This window comes from Panthera leo, chromosome D4 (assembly GCF_018350215.1).
Source record: "Panthera leo isolate Ple1 chromosome D4, P.leo_Ple1_pat1.1, whole genome shotgun sequence".
Lineage (NCBI taxonomy): Eukaryota > Metazoa > Chordata > Mammalia > Carnivora > Felidae > Panthera > Panthera leo.
The window spans coordinates 85575052-85594057 of record NC_056691.1 but is presented as its reverse complement, the minus strand read 5'-3'; the positions used below and the strand labels follow the sequence as shown (position 1 = coordinate 85594057).

Here is a 19006-nt window from a genome sequence, read left to right as displayed (position 1 = left end):
AGGCCCCCTGGCTCCAATACATTGAGCAGCGGCCATGGTTAGCTCTCAGTATTAGCTAATATTATTATTCCTAAGGGCTGTGGGGCAGGGAGGCCCTTTCATCAGTCTGGAGTATTCCCATGAATCAACTTTTGTGAGGGGGATGGTCTAAATAGATGCTATATCGTGATCCTTGGGGCGACATCACCCCTGCCACCTAACTGTGCCCAATGGATGTTTCCCACTTCCTTTAGTGGGAAAGACACAGGGACCAGATTCAAAGTTCTGGTCTGGAGCCAGGCTTAGTCCTAAGCTGAGCAGACGGCGCCCTGTCTCACAGAAAAAGGCTTTTCAAAAGAGGGTGTCTGGGAGCAGAGCTAACAGGCCCTGAGGGAAGGAGGGAGCTCTTATTTTCTATGGACCCTTAGTCCCAAGGGTGGGAAAGGATATTTCATGTGACAAGCAGGGTTTTGGTGACTTTACCTGAGGCCTGTTGCTTTTACATGCATCATCCAAATGCTTGTGCCACAGTATTGCATGAAACCGGGAACCAGTCTGGAACTTGTAAACATTGCCTGACGGGCAGAGAAACTATTGGTTAGGAAGAGGGAGGGCACCTGGGAGGGTCTGCCCGTGGCTAGGGCATGAAGATAAACGTGAACATAGGTTAACTAAACCAAGGAAGGTCAGGAGCAGCCCAGGGCAAGCTTGAGGCTGGCAGAGGCAGAACTTCTGGTGCCCCTGGGCTCTCTCTCTGGACCAGGGCTCTTAACCATTTTGGGGGTCACGGTGCATTTGGCTCTGGTGAAGTCTGTGGCCCCTTCTCAGGATAATGCTTTCAAATGCATAAAAGAAAATACAAAGGATATCAATACCACTGGAATACAGTTATCAAACTACCAAACAACGTGAGTGACACAGATATACCTGGGTTTCTCTATGAACCCACCAATAACAAGACCCAGGGGCAGGTCTGACACGGTACTGTAATTCCAGAGAGATGAGTAGAAATGCCACTCTGAGAAATCTGCAATAATATGTGATAGGAAAACATCTGTGGTTTTTCTTGCAGACAAAATCACAGGTGTTGTGAACGTTCTTGTAGTTTAATGCTCGTAAATAAAGGCGTGAGAGGCCACAGAAAACCAAGATGTAATTTTTTCCCCACTCAAGTTCACAGATCCTTTGGATTTATCCACAGACCCTGGCCACCCTCTGTGTCATACTGCCCTCTGCTTGGGGACAGTGCTTTCCTGGGGGCTAAGGCCCAAGAGTGGCCTGTGGTCCCTGTGGCCATATGGTCCTTAAGTCAGGCTCATGTAGGCACACAGCCTTTACTTCCTCAAGAAACCTCTTCTAATCCAGGCCCAGAGCCTTGAGGAAGAAATTCCCGTGGTAACCAGCCTGGGATGCCCTCTGATGTGTGTCTAACTGTGTGTGGATTCAGTTGCTCAGACCTGGAGCAGAGAACTTGGCTCCTCTCTCCTCCGCCCCCTGGGCCCCTTGAGGTTGGTGCTCCTTTACTGCCCAGCTAATGACATTAGAACCCTGCCAGTCACGGGGTGGTCTGTCTCCTGCAGCAGCTGTTACCTGGGAGCTTGTTAGATATACAGAAGCTTGGCCTCCACCCCAGATCCGCTGAATCCAAATCTGAATTTTAACAAGATCCTCAGGTGCTTTTTAAGTACACGAACTTTGCACTAGAACATTCCTGTGAGGATGTGAAGATGCTCGGAGACTTTATAATCCCAGCGACTTTGCCTGGCTAGAACCCAACACCCAGGCATTTCAGGGTTTTGTCATGTGACGTGCACCACCAGGAAGATTAGCATGGCCCATTCTGGTTTTTTTGTTTTGTTTTTGTTTTTTTTTTGAGTATAGTTGACACAAAATGGTACATTAGTTTAAGCTGTACAACAAAGCGCTTCAACGAGTTTATACATTATGCTGTGCTCACCACAGTGTAGTTATTAGCTATCACCACACAACACTATTAAAATATCATCGACTATATTCCTTATGTTGTGCCTTTTATTCCTGTGACTCATTCATTCCGTAACTGGAAGCCTGTGTCTCCCACTCCCCTTCACCCATTTTGACAACCCCTTACCCCTCTCTCCCCTCTGGCACCCATCAGTTCATCCTCTGTATTTATAAGTCTGATTCTGCTTTTTTTCTTCTAGATTCCACATATGAGTGAAATCATATAGTATTTGTCTTTCTCAGTCTGATTTATTTCACTTAGCATAATACTCTTTCGGTCCATCCATGTTGTCACAAATGGCATGATCTCATCCTTTTTTATGGCTGCATAATATTTTTCTGGTGTGTGTGTGTGTGTGTGTGTGTGTGTGTGTGTGTGGGTGTGTGTGTGTAAGACACCTTCTTTATCCATTCATCTACCAAAGGACACTTAGGTTGCTTCCATATCTTGGCTATTGTAAATAATGCAATAAACTTTAAACATAGGGGTGAATTTCTTTTTGAATTAGTGTCTTCATTTTCTTTGGGTAAATACCCAGCAATGGAATTATTGGATCATATGTATTTCTATTTTTAATTTTTTGAGGAACCTCCATACTGTTTTCCACAGTGGCTGTACCCTTTCACATTCCCATCAGCAGTGCACAAATGTTCCCTTTTCTCCACATCCTTGCCAATACTGGTTATTTCTTGTCTTTTTTATTTTAGCCATTTGACTGCTGTGAGGTGATATCTCATTGTGGTTCTGATTTCCGTTTCCTTCAGAGCGTGGCCTATTCTGAATGTCCAGTGCAGGCAGCGCTCCTGGACGAGATGGTGCCCAGAACCTCTCCTTCTACCCGACATGGTCATGGAGGAGGGGTGGAACCAGGAGGGAAATGGAAGATGGCCAGACAAGGTAAAGCTGGGGCTTTTGTAAAAAGGCTCTTCTCAGATTTGGCCTTGGACTAGGATATTGTGAGAGTCTCACAGCACAGGTGATGTCAGGGGCATCCCTGAAATCTCCCAAGACCTGAGACCCTCCCAGCCACGTGGTCCCTGCCTCATGCAGGGTTATAATATTTATTCCAAGACCCCGAGGCCACAGCTCCAAAGGTGACGGGCCCCAGTAGCCACAGGTGAGGCCACAAAATGGTTCCTGGAGCCACATGCCATGCCCACTGCTCACTGAACACACTGACCGCGATCTAAGCAGTTTTTTCATGGACTAGTGAGGGGACCCTCTGATCACAACCTAAAGCAAAGGGAAGGCAGCAGCCCCCAAAGTTCCTACTGTTTCAAAATGTACATTTAGGAGGAGAGGAAAACAGGGTAGGGAGAAATGGTGGGCACCCGGCGCCGGGCCCGCTGCCTACCTTTGTCAGGGTTATTCAGCTGGAAGATATCGGGGTGCTCGGGGTCATCAGGAAGCTGCACCATCCAGCCCACAACGGAGACCTTTTTGCCGGGTGTGGATTTATACTGGGGAAGAACAACAGCGTAACCAGGAGGCCCACGTCCTCCATTCCCCCGCATCGTCTCCCCCAGGAAGGCTGGGGGGCCCGGCGAGGTTCCTTCCCACCCCTGCCACCTCCCCTGCCTCCCTCCGCCCTCCTCTGCAGGTCATACTACACGAAGTCCCAGCATGGAAAGTCCTTTCATGGGACTTACGTGTTTTCTGTCCGTGCCCCGCAAGGACTTGGCTCCGTAGTACAGGAGGGTGGATCCCGAGAGGATGACCCAGTACCTGGTCCACGAGGAAAGCTACAGAGGAAGGGGAGGCAGAGTGACACCCCAGCAAGTAGTGGGGAAGTCCCCCTTCCCTGTCTGATTACAGACCCAGCCCCGTGGGTGGAAGGGTGCTCCCCTCCCCCTCCCCCCACCCGCCTCAAGCCAATGCCAGTGCTGGCCTCACCTCCTCACCTCTTCCCTAGCCACTCACCCACTAATGTCACTTCTACCCAGGGCCTAGAGGAGGGAGACCCTCCTCATCCGTGCCTCCGAACTCCTCAGCCCTAAGCCCTACCTCCCCTCTCTGGCTCCTTTACTCAGAGAGCCTTTCGTTTCCTAGCTTAAGGCTTGTTAAGAGCCAAGGCTTAATTCCTACATATTGAGGTAACTTGGGCCCAAGAATATCCTGGGGAAAAATATTTTTATTTTTTACTTTAAAAAATTTTTTAGGGGCGCCTGGGTGGCGCAGTCGGTTAAGCGTCCGACTTCAGCCAGGTCACGATCTCGCGGTCCGTGAGTTCGAGCCCCGCGTCAGGCTCTGGGCTGATGGCTCGGAGCCTGGAGCCTGTTTCCGATTCTGTGTCTCCCTCTCTCTCTGCCCCTCCCCCATTCATGCTCTGTCTCTCTCTGTCCCAAAAATAAAATTTAAAAAAAAAAAAAAAAACGTTGAAAAAAAAAATTTTTTTTATTTATTTTTTTAAATGTTTATTTACTTTTGAAGGGGGGAGGGGCAGAGAGAGGGAGACAGAGGGTCTGAAGCGGACTCCACGCTGACAGCAGAGAACACGATGTGGGGGCTCAAACTCAGAACTGTGAGATCATGACCTGAGCCGAAGTCGGACGCTTAACTGATAGAGCCACCCAGGTGCTCCAGGGAAAAACATTTTTAAAACCCAGACATGCTCAGCCATCGCCCAGCAGAACCATGATACCCGCACTGGGGTGCTCTGGCTGAGATGGAATGCCAATGCTGTGCTGACCCTCTCGAGGGCAGTACCAACCTAACTCCAGGGCTCTGCCAGCTTCCACTTGCCCTCATCACAGCCCTGGCTCACCGCACGCTCACTGTGTGCACGGCCATGCGTGTGACCTTCTTGCCGAATCCTCTGGGACACAGACACTATTTTATCCCAATTTACAGATATGGGAACTGAGGCCCTTGCCCACTCAGTGGCACAGCCAGGGCTGGAGCCCGGGGCCCTCACTGATGCCCCGGCCGCCTCCGGATGGAGGGCTGTCTGCACTTACCGCGGGCTTCCGTCCTTCCTTGAGCAGAGTTTTCCTCCTCAGAGGACCCTCCATGGTGGGCACGGCGGCTGAGCTCCCCAGCGTACAGATGCACGGGCCCGTGGGGCTGAGGGGAGACCACCAGTCAGACGCCGCACCCTCTCCCTCCCAGGTCCCCACTGCAGAGTCCCTGATCCTGCGCCAGGCCAGAAACTCAATGCTGTCGAGAAAAGGCCAGGGAGGGGCCCCTGAGGCCTTGCAGCTTGAAGGAAGAGGGGCCAGGGCAGCCACAGCCGCAAACTTTCACCTCCCTCGTCTTTCTGAGCCTGCAAGGCCCGAGGCTTGGTGACCGAGCTCCCTCTAACCCAGGCCCCAGCAGCACCCGCCACCCTGTCCTGAGCTCTGCGGTGGCTTCCTCCTGCCTTGCCCCTGTGCTCCCACCTTTGTCTGGGGCCTATGCAGCCCCTCCTTGTGTGGGCAGGAGCCTGGAGGAGCAGTGGGGGAGGTGGGGGTGGAGTGAGGAGCGGGGAGGAGGACAGCTGACCAGCCCTGCACCTTTGCCTCAGGGCTCCCTTCTCCCCCAGGGCCGCAGGGTTTCAGGCGCCACCTACAGGTGAAGGCTGCCAAGTGCAGCTCTGGCCAGGACCTGTGCCCTGGGCTTCACACATTGGGTAGCGGGTAGTGGCTTCACTCACTGGGCAGGCGCCTCCCATGGGCATCTCCCTCAACTTGGCGCCTTTCCTCAAGCTGCTTTTTCTCCACGTGCGTGTGAATGGCACCGCCGTCCACCTGGCGGCTTGAACCAGGGACCTGGGGTGTTTCTCCACTTACCCCTCCACCCCTGCAACCTACTGAATCCCAAGGATGCCCGGATCCCAAGTCCTACATATGCCTGACTACCCCTCTCAGTCACCCTGCCCGCCCCCGCCCCCCCCCACCTTAGGCCAACTTGGCTCTTCCTTTGGACAACTGCCCAATGCTCTGCCCCGGCCTCCCTGTGGCCCCTCCTGCCTTCCTCCTGCACCCTCTCCAGCTCTCCATGCCTCTGGCCAGGATGACCTGGTCTTGCCACAGTCTGTCACCTCCCCCCAACCCTGCTTGGCCCCACCTCTCCAACCCCATCTCCGCCCCTCCCCCTCTCATTTCTGACAACACTGACTCTCCTTCATTTGCTTCGGCTTGGGGCACTCATTATCCCTACACCTCCCCTCCCTGTATTTGCTTAATTCCTATCAGTCTTCCAGTCGTTTCTCCAGAGAGCCCTTCCTTGCTCCATCCCACCTCCACTCTGGGACCATCAGTCATCCGGGATTATCCGTTAGGCCTGTTTCTCCTGTGGCAGCGGCCTCCCGGGCCAAGGCAGAGGCCACGTCTGTCCCATGAGCAACCTCTAGCACAGTGTGTGGCCTCCAACGAGCAGCCTAGAGCTGCTCGTCAAATAACTGAACACACGAATCAACAAATACCTGTACACGCAGCTCCGGGTCCGGGGAGAATTCCGAACTGGAACGCGCCAGTTGGGCCCCAGGGTGGCATAGAGACGTCCCCTGCTTCAGAGGAAAAGGGTGGACTTTTAGCAACAGCCCGGAACAACCAGATACTCTGAGGAAGCGAGGGTATCTCGCACCCTGCGGTCATTAGCTTGGGAAGCTTCAACCCCAACTCTTCCCACACCTCCTCCGTCATGCTACAGGCACATCTGGGGCACATCTGGAGCCCCTAGAGCCTCCGTCAGGGCCAGTTCCCAAGGCTCCAGGTGATTCTTTCCTTAACTAATTAAATGTTCACCCCTCTTCCAGTGGCAGGGGGTGACTAAAATCAGGGCACACCCACTTACCCAATGTGAAGCTGACATATTTAACAGAAAAAAGCAGGAAAGCCCAAATGTTCCATGGCTAATCCAGCAAAAAGGGCGCACACAGCGACAGAATTGTGGGCAGTCTTGCACGTTGGGCCTGGGGGGGAGGGCCTGGAATCTCTCCATGGGCTACCCCTCTGGCTTCTCAGCTCCTCTCTCTCCTGGAGTCCCCAGCAGGGAGCCCTTGCAGAGGAAGGCGCAGTTTCCAGAGTAAGCAGGGAGCTTAACCTATTTGGGGGGAGGCTTCCATTTTTCTTCTCTTCGTCTTTTCCTCCTTCAGCAGAATGACTTCTTGTGTCCACTTGGTCCTCAGCCTTCTCATCCCTGCAGCATGGTCTCTCCCTGGGCTGTAGCATTCCTTGCCCATTGGCTAAACAATGATGTAACCCAATTTATAGTCAGACGGGGTGGAGACTTCCTTTTCAAATATTCTATTCTCTACTGCCCATCCTCGGTTGCCGCGTGCTGCCCCGCAGCTCTGGACACCTGGGGGTGGCGTGGGACATCATCATTCACTCCAGCAGGTGCGTCATACCATCAGTGAGCTCCGGTTCCTCCAAGAGAGGGTGGCGTTGTTCGCTGCCCCTCCATCCTCTGCTTGAGAAGGACCTGTTCTTGAGGAGCATCTTGGGTCTGCTGTGCAGAGGCCCAAGTTCAGGGCTCGTGGGAGTCTGAGGCCTTCTAGGCCAACTGCTCTGGGACCCTGCTCCTTCTGCCCAACAGCTACTCCTCTTCAGGAGGTAAAGAGCCACAGCATGTGCTTGGCCCCTCAAGTCCTCAAATGCAATGGATCTCAGCCTTTCCCCACCACCCCTTGGTGACAGATGATGGTCAGAGGCTGCCCCCGCCCCTGCCCCCGCCATGAACTGTGGCACAGAAGAGGCCCTGGCATGCCCAACTCCCAGCCCACAGACCGACGGTTTCCTCCCTCTCTTCCATTCAGAAAGAGGCTTGCAATGCAGTGAGTGAGCGACATTACAGGTCATGATGAATCTGCTCCCACTTATGAAAAGCTTCAGTCCTTTCACCGTTACTGGGAACACTACTGCGTACCTCACAGCTGGGTGTGGCACCATGACATGCTACCACCCCGTGCTTAAGCGGACTGCTGGGAGGGCTCGCTATGGGCTGCCTCCAGGGTTGCTTTCCTCCACAGCCACCACCAGAGATTTCTTATGAATTGGGGCAGAGTGTGACAGTGAACCTTTCTGCGATGACATTCCTTGTGCCAGGAAGACGTCTCCTCGCTTGATCTGGAACCCTGCTCTGAACCACCACCTGTCTGGAGTTGGAGATGGAGCCTCCCTTTCCAGAGCTGGGTCCTCTGGCCTCTTCTTCTCCACCTTTCATCTTGTGGGTCTTTTTGCCCTGGTACCCGAAGAAAATGTGTGATGACAGCAGGCTGTCCCCAGTGACTGGCAGTTCCACCAACAGGGGGGTGTGGCTGCCACTGCTACCTTCCCTCTGTCGTGCTCTCCTTTCTGAGACTGTCCATGGCTGCACACTCAATAGATGTCTGCAGGACTGACACTTGTTGATGGAGACCCTTAAACCAACATCTTCCAACCAGCCTAGGCTTGTAAGCAACCTCTCTTCACATTCTTTCTAAGGGCGCGGGGTGCCCCCTGGTGCACTGGACTGGTGGGGGAGTGTGGGGGCACGGAGATCACTGGTGAGTGGGGGGCTCATATGTGCAAGGCTGTTACACTCACCATCTCACTGGAGCTTTGTTTAAGTTAAGCACATTATCTTCCCCAGAATAGGGAAACTGAGGCTCAATGATGTGAAGACACTTGACCGAGGCCTGAGCCTAATAAACCAGGACCGGACCCTGTTCTGTCTGGTTGTATAGCCCAAGCTCTTCCCACACCCTTCAGGGTCACAGGGAGGCCCAGATGTCACGTGTCGGGGCTCTGCCACAGGCACTGGCTCTGCGTGTGGAACTGGCACCATGTGGGTGGCTTCTGGGTGCTCTCCCAGAGGTACCCCTCCATGTAGGTCTCTGCCACAGCTCACACTGATCGGGCTTTGTCGGTGTCCGTGAGACTGGACGGCCACAACAGTCTTAGGCCCTAGATCTCCTTGGGTAGGACCCTTCCCAGGCCCCTCGTCCCTTGGTCTCCGCACTGGAGTAACCTTCTGGTGGTTTTGGCTGACGGGCACGGAAGGGCAACTGCTTACCACGAGACACGCCCCTCCTCCCAACTCTGTGAAGGGCGCTATTCCCACCGTGACTCAAGTGAGGAACCTGAGGCTCAAGGAAGTGAAGCCACTCATCCCACCCCACTGGCCTGTCATTAGGGATTTAGGGATGGAAACGCAAATATTAGCAAAGGGAGTCTGGCTTTCTGGTATGAGTAGACAGCTTATGTCAGTCAAGCTCCTCCAAGTGGGGGAAGTCAGAGTCTGCTTCCCTGGAGCCTGGGGGAGTGACCCTGGCCTTGAAGGGCAGTGTAATGGTGAATTTTCTTCAAGGCCAGCTTTTAGAATAGTCAGGGTTGTGGTGGCCACCTTTCCTCCCAAGATGAGCCCCGTACGCTGGAGAGGGGGTTGTGATGGTTGGGTGATTCTGGTCAGGCCCGGGCGGGCTAAAATCAGCACAGAGGAGCTAGGGTCTTCAGCCATTGGAACCAATCTGATCACTGCCCTGCTTTGCGAAGATTTGTAATTTTGAATGTTCAGGGACAGAAATGCAGAATGAATGAGCATTGTATCTGGTGAGCTCAGAAATCAGGGAGTTTCTTGGACTGACATGGCTCCCACTCCAGAACCACAGACAACTTTCCTGGCATGATGCTGGAGCAGAATGTGGCTAAACGGAATGTATTCCAGGAAAGCCATTTTACAGTCTCCTCTGAGGGGTGGATCTTGGGTAGTGGTGGGGAGGAGGGACGCAGGAAGCAACCCTACTCACGGGAAGTCTGGTCTGGGGAAGATGTAGGATGACAACCAAATAAAACACTTCAGTCCCAAGTGGTATGCAAGATGATGATGATGATGATGATGATGATGATGATAGTGATAAGGATGATGGTGATAATAAGGATGGGCTGATGAGGATGATGGGGATGATGGAGATGGTGGAATGATGGGATGATGGGGGTGATGGGGATGGTGGGGATGATGGAGATGATCGGAGTGATGGGGATGGTGGGGGTGATGATCGGGGTAATGGGGATGGTGGGGGTGATTGGGGATGATGGAGATGATCGGGGTGATGGGGATGGTGGGGGTGATGGGGATGGTGGGGGTGATGGAGATGATCGAGGTGATGGGGATGGTGGGGGTGATGGAGATCATCAGGGTGATGAGGATGGTGGGGGTGATGGAGATGATGGGAGTGATGGAGGTGATGGGGATGATGGGGGTGATGGAGATGATCGGGGTGATGGGGATGGTGGGGGTGATGATGGGAGTGATGGGGGTGATGGGGATGGTGGGGGTGATGGAGATCATCAGGGTGATGAGGATGGTGGGAGTGATGGAGATGATGGGAGTGATGGAGGTGATGGGGATGGTGGGGGTGATGGAGATTATCGGGGTGATGGGGATGGTGGGGGTGATGGAGATGATCGGGGTGATGGGGATGGTGGGGGTGATGATGGGAGTGATGGGGGTGATGGGGATGGTGGGGTGATGGAGATGATGGGAGTGATGGGTGCTAGGCAATGTGCTAAGTGCTAAGCAGTATTTGTTCCTTATCTTGTCTAATCACACTGTCATTTTTCTGTCCTAACAATTAGGAACACTGTTAGGCAGCACTCTTCTTCTCCCCACCTTATAGATGAGGAATCTGAGGCTTGGAGAGATGGAGTAACTTGCCCAAGGTCACAGCACTAGGAAGAGGGAGAGCGGGTAGTGCTATTGAGGTAGAAGCAACCAGGGTCCCACTTGGGGCAACAGCATCATGAGAATTCAGATTAGCCAAGGCAGGTCTGAAAGGCCTCTCCTCCGCACTAGTTTTCTAGGTACACATTAGGTGGTATCGTGGGGATTAAATGTCCTAAAGCTGGTTTAGGAGGTTGGGGAACGGGAGAAGTCCTGGATCATAATTACACTGGGGCCTCAGTAATCTTATCTTAGCAGAAGTAGGCTTCTCCGCCCATTGTTCTGCCCCAAGCGCGCAGAGCCCCTTGAGGCAGGCATCTGCCTATGGAAGGGCCCAGGAGATGCTGTTCATCAACAGTGTCCACCCGCACCAGCGAACCCTTAACGGGAAGCCATCCCCTTAGGCCAGAGCTCGATCCCAACCTCTTGCTGAGGATCCACCCTCATCTGCAGAGAGGAAGCCGCCAGTCTGCGTTCTGCTGGGCCCTAGGACATCCCTTCTAGCCGTACTTGCTAAAGGCCTTTTACTGCCTATGAGTCACTCACTCACTCACTCACTCTTCCCTGGGCAATGTCCCTGATCTGAGTGGGTCCCTAGGAGCCATATCCATACTGCATGTTTATCTACTCGTACTGAGTGGATAAAACAACACTTGACCCAAGCCAGGCCAATCAGATTTTCTCTCATGACAACTCAGAACCAGATTTGAGACACGGAAAGTCAGGCTCTGTGGCTGGATGAAGGTATAACGTGTAAACCTGGGAGCTGTGAGGTGTCCGTCTTCCCCTCTGTGAGCTGAAAAGTCTAGAAATCGGTCTGCGGGGAGAGAGGGGACTGTGGCAGATGTGCACGGAGACGGATTGATACAAGACGGAGAGTCCTCCCATTTTCTAGGACCTGAGTCTGAGGGGTTGTAGGTACCGGGCAGAGAGGTCGTGGGCTGAAAGTTCTCAGCTACCTGGGAAGCCACAGCCGCTAGTGGGCACGGCCTGGCCCTCATCTGCCAGGGCCCCAGGACGAGGTCAAGCCAAAGGCCCAGGGACCACTGCCAGCTGTTCTCTCTCCAAGGGGTCTGAGCTCCTGGGTGGAGCCTCATTTTCCAGACTTCAGTGTCTGCTGCTGAAAGTGAGGCAAGAGATGTCATCTTTGGGGGGAAACCGAAATCAGAAGCTTGGGACATCGTCCCACTGGGTTGCCCCAGGAGGCAGAACAGCGGAATGGGGGTACAGAACAAGACAGATGGGGGCTGGGGGAAGCAGACCACGGGGTGGGTGGGTGAGGGACACGGGCCTGGAGGATTCCTGGGCCTCAGCCACGGGGGTGAGAGGAAGCAGTGAGGCCCTCTGTGAAAGTCACCCTGTGAACAGCCACTCTCGTGTTGCACTTCAGTTAAAGGCACCCCTCACCTCCAGGACTGCCTCCCTGTCTCAAAACGCTGCAGTTTGGGGCTCAAGAGGCACCTCTGTACCTTGGCAAAATCTGCCAGAGCCCTTTGATCTTCTCAGGAGGGGAATGGGGTGTCTTTAAAAACTGGTTTGGGGGTGGCAGACTTAGGAATCTGCTGCCATGACCCTACTTTCCTGGGGTCTCCCTAAGGATGCTGGAAGATTCCACCAGCTAAAAAGAACAAGTAAACCTCACGCAGGGAAAAACTGCGTCACCTAACCTCTTCGACACCCTGGAGCACTTGCGGGGCCAACCGTCTGCAGCACCCTCTTAAAAGGGTCCTCCCCACAGTTCAGTGTCACCCTGGAGGCCAACCAGGGCTGGTGGACACTCATCTTCATTGCAGTTCATCCATCCCATGATGACTGAACCGCCATTTGGGGACTCTCCTCTTCACCCGTGACATCCAGTCTTGGACCCCCGGATCACTGGCTCGCTGGCAAGAGGGACAGACTGAAGGAAACTCATAAAAGCATCCAAGTAAGTTCCCAAACATAGCAACTCCACCTGTGTGCTAAGTATTTCCTGTGAGTATCCTCGCTGTAGAGCTGAGGCTCCTCAGGCCCAGAGGTTGAGAGCCATGCCCAAGGTCACTGAGAGCAAGCAGTCCTGATCTCAGGCCCCTCCCGGCGCTGCTGGCAGTGTCTGGAAGCCAGATCATGATCTTTCAATGCAGAGGTACGCTAAGAACTTCAGAGACCAGGATGCATCACGGAGCCCACCTCTCCCGCAGTGACTCTTAAGAGCCATACCAAGCGTCCCTGGGCCACCTCCTTTCTCATCGTGGCACATGAGTCAGGCCTCGCAGCCTCCTCAGATCCCACCACCCCTCTCAAGGGCCCACTGTGGTCCTCTTCACCAAAGTTCTCGGGCTTCTGCTTAACCATCGCCTCTACCGGAAACCACCCCTGACCCCGCAGTCTGCCTTGGGTCACCCCGCTGGACTCTGAGCTCTGACTAGCTCCCCTCTATCCATCACCTCCCTGGGAAGGAGAAACAGCTCTGCCCCCGAGAGGCTGTCACACTCTCCTCTTATGACCCCCAAGGACCCCTCTGCCTCCTCGTCTTTCCACCCCCTGTGGCAAGAGGGACACACTGAGTGAAACTCATAAAAGCATCAAAGTACGGCAACTCAAACTCAAAAAACATCTGGCCCGCCTCTCACGCGAGAGCACCCTTTCCACACACTGCCAATGTGGGACTAGAGAAGACAGATGGCCGAGGGGTTCGCGATGACTTTGTGCCATGCTTTTCACATGTTACCTCTTCAAAACCAATCAGTAAATGTTTCTGATTATATCTTTTTTTTTTTTTTAAAGTTAAATGTTAGTTTTTTTCAGGGTGTAAAAAAGGCATGTGCCCACTGTGGCAGATCTGGAGAGGGAAAAAATGAAGGAAAGAAATTCATTCGATGACCCTAGGACTCAGAGAGAACCAAGATGAGGGACATTACGTGTTTTTGTACGTACACGTACCTCCATCACCCAATTTGTTCCTCTTTTAAAAAACTTCATCTAAAATCGTCAACTGTGAAGGGAGGACCCAGTGGGGCTGAGCACGGTGTGGGTGAAGGTTAGGAAGAAGGGAGGCCCGGTGGCAAAGTGAACTGTGGCCACTGAACTGTGTGGAAAAGAGTGGCGTTTGATGAAGATTTTCAAAGAGCGTGAGACAGACTCTCCCCTCCAGCTCTCCCATCCGGGTCTTGACCAAAGTCTAAAATGCTCGCGTGCATTTGGGGGAGCGGGTTCTTTCCGGTGGACGTGGAAAGAGGCTAGTGCAGGATGGAAAAGCAGACTGGAGGCCAGGCCACAGGAGGTGGAGGCCAGGGCGCAGCGTGGGTCTCACGCTGGAGGGCTCATCCCAGCCCCACAGGCACCTTCCAAAGCAAGTGGTCTCCTGTCTCCTCATCGGGCTAGGATCCCAGAGCTGGGTCCCCAGAGAATGAGAAACAGAACGTTCTCCCTGCGGGCTCCCAGGCCTGGGCATCTGCCTGGCTGAGCCAGCTGGGAGACCGGCGCCTGCTGGAGGTCCTGCGTCCCAAGCACCTACTACGAACATTATGATGGATGGGAAATTGAATGCCAAATTCTAAGTGAAAGAGAAAAAAGAGAAATGCTGCGCCTTACAGGGTTCGCTACTGATTAAGTACAGCATCCTCTCCCGGGGGCAGGAATTCTCTCACTGTCTTCCCTCCTGGTGGCTCCAGTCTGGGTCATGGGTGCTCCTTAGGATCCACACCTGCTGCCCTCAGTGACTAGCAGGGTGCCTGGCAGGATGCAGTGGCTTAATAAACAGCTACTCAATGAATGAATGAGTGAGTGAATGAGGGAATGAACGAACCAGTGAATAAGTTCAAGTCTGGATGATATTCAGGATCCTGGCACCATGACTGCATTCCCCACTCGGTGTCCCCTCGCTGGCCTGTGGCCAGGGGACACTGGCTTGCCTGTAAGCCCCCTTCCTCAGGGTCTCCCTAGGAGTCCCCTGACTGATGTTGACAAAAGCCAAAATTTTGCTCATCAGACGTGGAGTCTGCCCTAGACCCTGTCTGGTTCTCATCTCCACTGCTGGGCCGGCCTCAGGGCGAGGGCAGTGGGGACCATTTGCCCGAGGGACCCAAGCAAGAACAGACCAAACATCCCTCCAGAGGTCCCGCAGCAAGGGCAGAGGGGGCAGGTTCCGAGGGCTCGTGGCCTTCCGTCCAGGGTTTCCCAAGGACGGACGGACCGACCAACCGCCTGACTGACGTGGGGCCAGTGCCTGTAGCTGTCACAGTGGCCCTCTGGACCAGGCCGGGAGCATAGCAGTGAAGAGGTGGGCTCGGTGGTCAGGAGGATGCGGACCTGGGCCGGCTCTGCCCTACCAGAGGAGCGGGAAGCAGGACAAGTCACTTCACCTCCCTGAGCCTTACTGGCCACAGGTGTAAAACGGGGACACTACGGATAACCACCGTGCAAAGTGCTTGAGGATTCGGTGGGGCCGAGACAGCGTCTGACCCACAGGGAATGCTCAACGGAAGTCACTCCTGGCTTATCACTTACGTCTCTCTGCCCTGTGAGGACTCGCTGGGTGGGTTCACCTCCTCCTCTCTGGCCGTTTTATGATTGTGGGGGCCGGTGAGACAGGAGGCGTCAGCACCCCCCGGAGGAATGAGGAGTGAGGAGCGTGTGAGGTGTGTGTGTGTGTGTGTGTGTGTGAGCTGTGTGTGACCGTACATGTGTACGTACACCCACACATGCGAGAGCACGTGTATGGATGCACGTGTGTGCGCACACGTGTGGGAGACTGTGTGTATAAGTGTGGGCGTGTGTGTGTCCCTCTGTGCGCACGGGCCCCCGCACGCTGGTGGAGGGGCTACTGTGAAGGACGGTGCGGACCTGCCTCTCTGTAGCATTCGGTGTCAGTGGATTTCTCCCTGCCATCCCCTCAGACCTCCAGTCACCACGACGCCCCTCACTTCCGGCGGAGCCGCCGCCGTGGGAGCTCCCCGCTCAGGACCTCTGTCTTCCCGGGGCCCCCCTGGTGCCCGGCAGAGAAAGCATCAGCGTGTGGGGTGAGTGGCTTCCCGAGCAGGAGGCCCCACTCCCGGGGCAGAAGGGCTCACCACAGGGAGCCAAACCCGGGGCTGGGATCCACTCGCTGTCACCAGTGCCCAGCGGGGCGGGTGTCAGCCCAAAGCCGAGGCCTTGCGGGTGTAACACTCTCAGACCCCACCAGGCGGAGCCACGGGCCCATCTCCACACCAGGCCCATCTCAGGAGTCTGGTTTTAAGAACCCACATTTCAGACCAAATGTGCTCGCAGGTTCTCCTCTGCAGTTCGGCCTGAGGAAGAGCTACTGGCCTCAGGCGCCTGGGCTAGCTCTGGACCGGAAGATGAGTGGGGCTGCTCAGAGCATGGGGCCGGGACCCCCGCCCCCTGCCCATCCTGCTCTTCTACCCCCCACGCCGAGGGGGCCTGCCCCTGGGCCCCGAGCTGACCCGAGGAGCGGCCAGTGAGGGGCGGTGGGGGTGGGGGCCGGTCCCTGCCCGGAGCCCTGAGCGCCGCCCTGGGAGGGAGGCCGAGCTGAGGCCACACTCACCTTTCCAGCCCTGAAGACATCTCTTCACTAAACTCTGAGCTCTCACTACTGCCTGGAAAAGGAACACAGATCGATGAGCATGGCGGCCTCGTGGAAGAGCGGCCAACCCCGGAGGAGTCTGTTCTCCTGGGTCAGTGGGCCCAGGCCCCCTGAGCTCCACAGAAGTGCCAGACGAACAGCTTTCTGACCCTGTGGGCCTCCGTATGACTTGGGGCTTTGCTGCTATTTCTGACGCCCTCTCCTGGGAGCGTCAAAGAACCAGCCCCTCCCGCCGTTCCCGGTAGGCCCTCCACTCCCTTCCCTCTGCCCCGCTGAAGGCGGCAGCTACCTGCCCGCTGGCCCCCCAGGCTCTGTGTCCCTCGGCCTCTGTGTTGGCCTGGCCTGGCCCCATCACCGCCTCCCTCCTGGCCCAAGTGACACCAGTGCTAGGACAAGCCTCACCTAGTGAGGACAGGGGCCAAATGAGCACCTCCTTCCTCCCAAATGGTCACAGAGAAGCTGCCTGGCATTAGACAGAAGCCTCCAGGGAGCGCCCCTTCGCCTCCTGGCCAGCATACACAAGAGATGGGCTCCACCTCACCCAGGCTGCTCCTCTGGGGTGGACCGGGACACCGGCTCTCCAAGGCCCGGCTCCAGCCACAAGGACACCTGTCACTGCACACTGCCGAGTGCCTCTGTGCACTCTCTCAGGACCCGGAGGTGCCTCGGCTCGGCTCTCTGCCTGGGCTGCCTGCTGGCACTAAGGCGGGCCAGCCGGAAAGGAGGAGGGAGGAGGTCTCGGGCCCCTTGGGAGTCACCGGGTGGAAAGGTCTCCAGACAGGGCACAAGCGCACATCGCAGTTCACTCCCGGGGCTTTCGGCTCCAGACAGAAAGATATCTGAGTTTCCCAAGAAGAGGGGCTGAGGACCAACCGCCTGGTGATCTGCCTGGATACCGGACAGCACTGTGCCTGAGTCCCTTTTCTGTCTCAGGAATAGCAAGGCCTGGGGGTTACAGGCACAGCTCAGAAAGTTTTCCTGGATGGAAAACTCAGCTGCCCAGCTGAATGCTCTGGGTCTGGCACTTCCCAAAATGGTTCCTCAGAACTTCACCCCCATCCCATTCCAGGACGTTCCGAGGAAAGGGTTCCACGACCGGGCTGTGGGGATCTGCAGACTCTACTGCCTTTCTGGAGAGATCCATAATGCTCATCAGCATACTCTAGTCTCTCAGAACGGATCTGCTTACCTGGTGCAGCCCAGCCTTTCCTGAACATACTGACTCCAGAATTCTCCCCAACACACTGACACCTAGGAACCACAGCCTGCACTGTCCTAAGCTGTTGTAAAGCCCTGACTGGGTCCAATTAGGATAACTTCCCCCCAGGTGAGAAGGCAGGTGCCGACTTTGGTTGTCACAGCCCTTCCGGGGGGTGGGAGATGACTGCCCCTGTAGGGACACTGCCTCAGAGACTGGGACGTGTGACAGGTGATTCCCGCCCTTCCCCTTCCTCCCCCTTCCTCCCAGTGCTCATGGGCCCCCCACCCTGTAGACCACACCGGATCAAACCCCCAGCCCGGCAACTAAGCCACCCCCAGCCCTGGGAGGGCTCCCAGACAGACACGCAGACACACAGACTACGGAAGCACAGGCACACTGAAAGGACACAGCCAGTGAGAGTACTTGTCTGATGGTAGTAATGACAGGTGACCTGGGCACCGCAGGGTGACAGGCCTGTGACCAGAGCTCAACAGTGTCCTCAGCTCTGCCTCCAACCTCTCTCCACCCCAGCCTCGGCAGTTCTGTCTCTGTTCCTTCCGCTGACATAAGTACCATTTCTGGCTGAAGCTCAGACATGCAATTTTATCCCCGAAGATCAATTTTTCATCCTCCCTAACTCTGGCTTCTCAGTGTGAAGACAAGTACACGAGTGAGAGAACCCGGTGGCCCACCCAGCTGCTGTCCCCGGCAGCTCCCCCCGCTTGGCTCTGCACGCTGGGCCTTGTGGCTCCCCCAGGACAGAAGCCCCGCTGGGGCCGCGGCCAGGCTCTCGCAGTTGCCAACCAATGACAGCGGGTCTCGGGTGTGCGTCCGGCTTCCTTCCACCTGCCTGCCGCGCTCAGGGCTACCGGCAGGACGAGGACAAACCCAGGTCACTTTGTGAAGCCCTGGAGATGGGGAAGCAAAGCCCTCCTGGCTCTGGCGACTCCTGTAGGGGAGCCCTTTCTGCAGAGGGTGAGGGGCCACCGGGCGCTGCACAGTGACAGAGACAGACACGGAGCACACACCGCACTGTCGTGTGCAGGCCGGAGACGCTTACCTAGGGAGAGTCCATTGGTGACGGCAGAGGAGGAGGTGAGGGCGAGGCCCCTGCGGGGGCTGCGAGACTCTAGGACACTGTCGTCCAGCAGGTGTCTCGCTTTCTCCGATGGAAATGTCGCACTTTTACTCTCAACTACACTCAACTGACACATCATACTGGAAAACGGAAAGGAAGAAAGAAGGCAGAGCTCCTTATCTGTGGAGTCACAGTGAGTATACCTGCCCTGGGGTGCTGAGCAGATGGTGCAGCCGGAGGAAAAAGGCGGCCACCCAGAACCACGGTGCAAGTCCAGGCTCGGCCCTATCTCATGGCGTGACCTTGGGCAAGTCACATCCTTTCTCTGAGCCTCAGTTTCTCCATCTGTCAAATGGGGACTATGGATACTTGCCCTGCCTGTTTCTCAGGACGATTATAAGGCTCATGTGAGTGGATCGTGCTTGTGAACCACGGCGCCACACGAGTGAAGGGGCAGAGTGGCCCTGTGGGCAGCATGCCTGGTTCTGGAGTCACACGTCTGGTCCAAATCCTTGTTCCAACCTTACTCACCATTGCAAGGTGCTTCGCCCCATTGAACCTCATAGGACTCATCTT

The 19006-nt window shown here is 55.3% G+C and overlaps 1 protein-coding gene across 9 annotated transcripts in view; it reads right to left on the bottom strand.

Annotated features, from left to right (window-relative positions):
* RALGPS1 (Ral GEF with PH domain and SH3 binding motif 1) overlaps window positions 1-19006 on the bottom strand; it is a 269628-nt gene that overhangs the window by 4519 nt on the left and 246103 nt on the right. For 7 of the 9 annotated variants that reach the window (XM_042914070.1, XM_042914076.1, XM_042914075.1 and 4 more), the window contains 7 exons: window positions 18413-18570; window positions 16113-16164; window positions 6366-6449; window positions 4921-5026; window positions 3613-3705; window positions 3318-3423; window positions 463-554 (listed from right to left, as the gene is read on the bottom strand). In XM_042914070.1, coding sequence (XP_042770004.1) covers window positions 463-554; window positions 3318-3423; window positions 3613-3705; window positions 4921-5026; window positions 6366-6449; window positions 16113-16164; window positions 18413-18570 — 691 coding nt within the window. The remainder of the gene's footprint in view (window positions 1-462; window positions 555-3317; window positions 3424-3612; window positions 3706-4920; window positions 5027-6365; window positions 6450-16112; window positions 16165-18412; window positions 18571-19006) is intronic. The other 2 variants (XM_042914073.1, XM_042914074.1) reach the window with 2 other exon arrangements.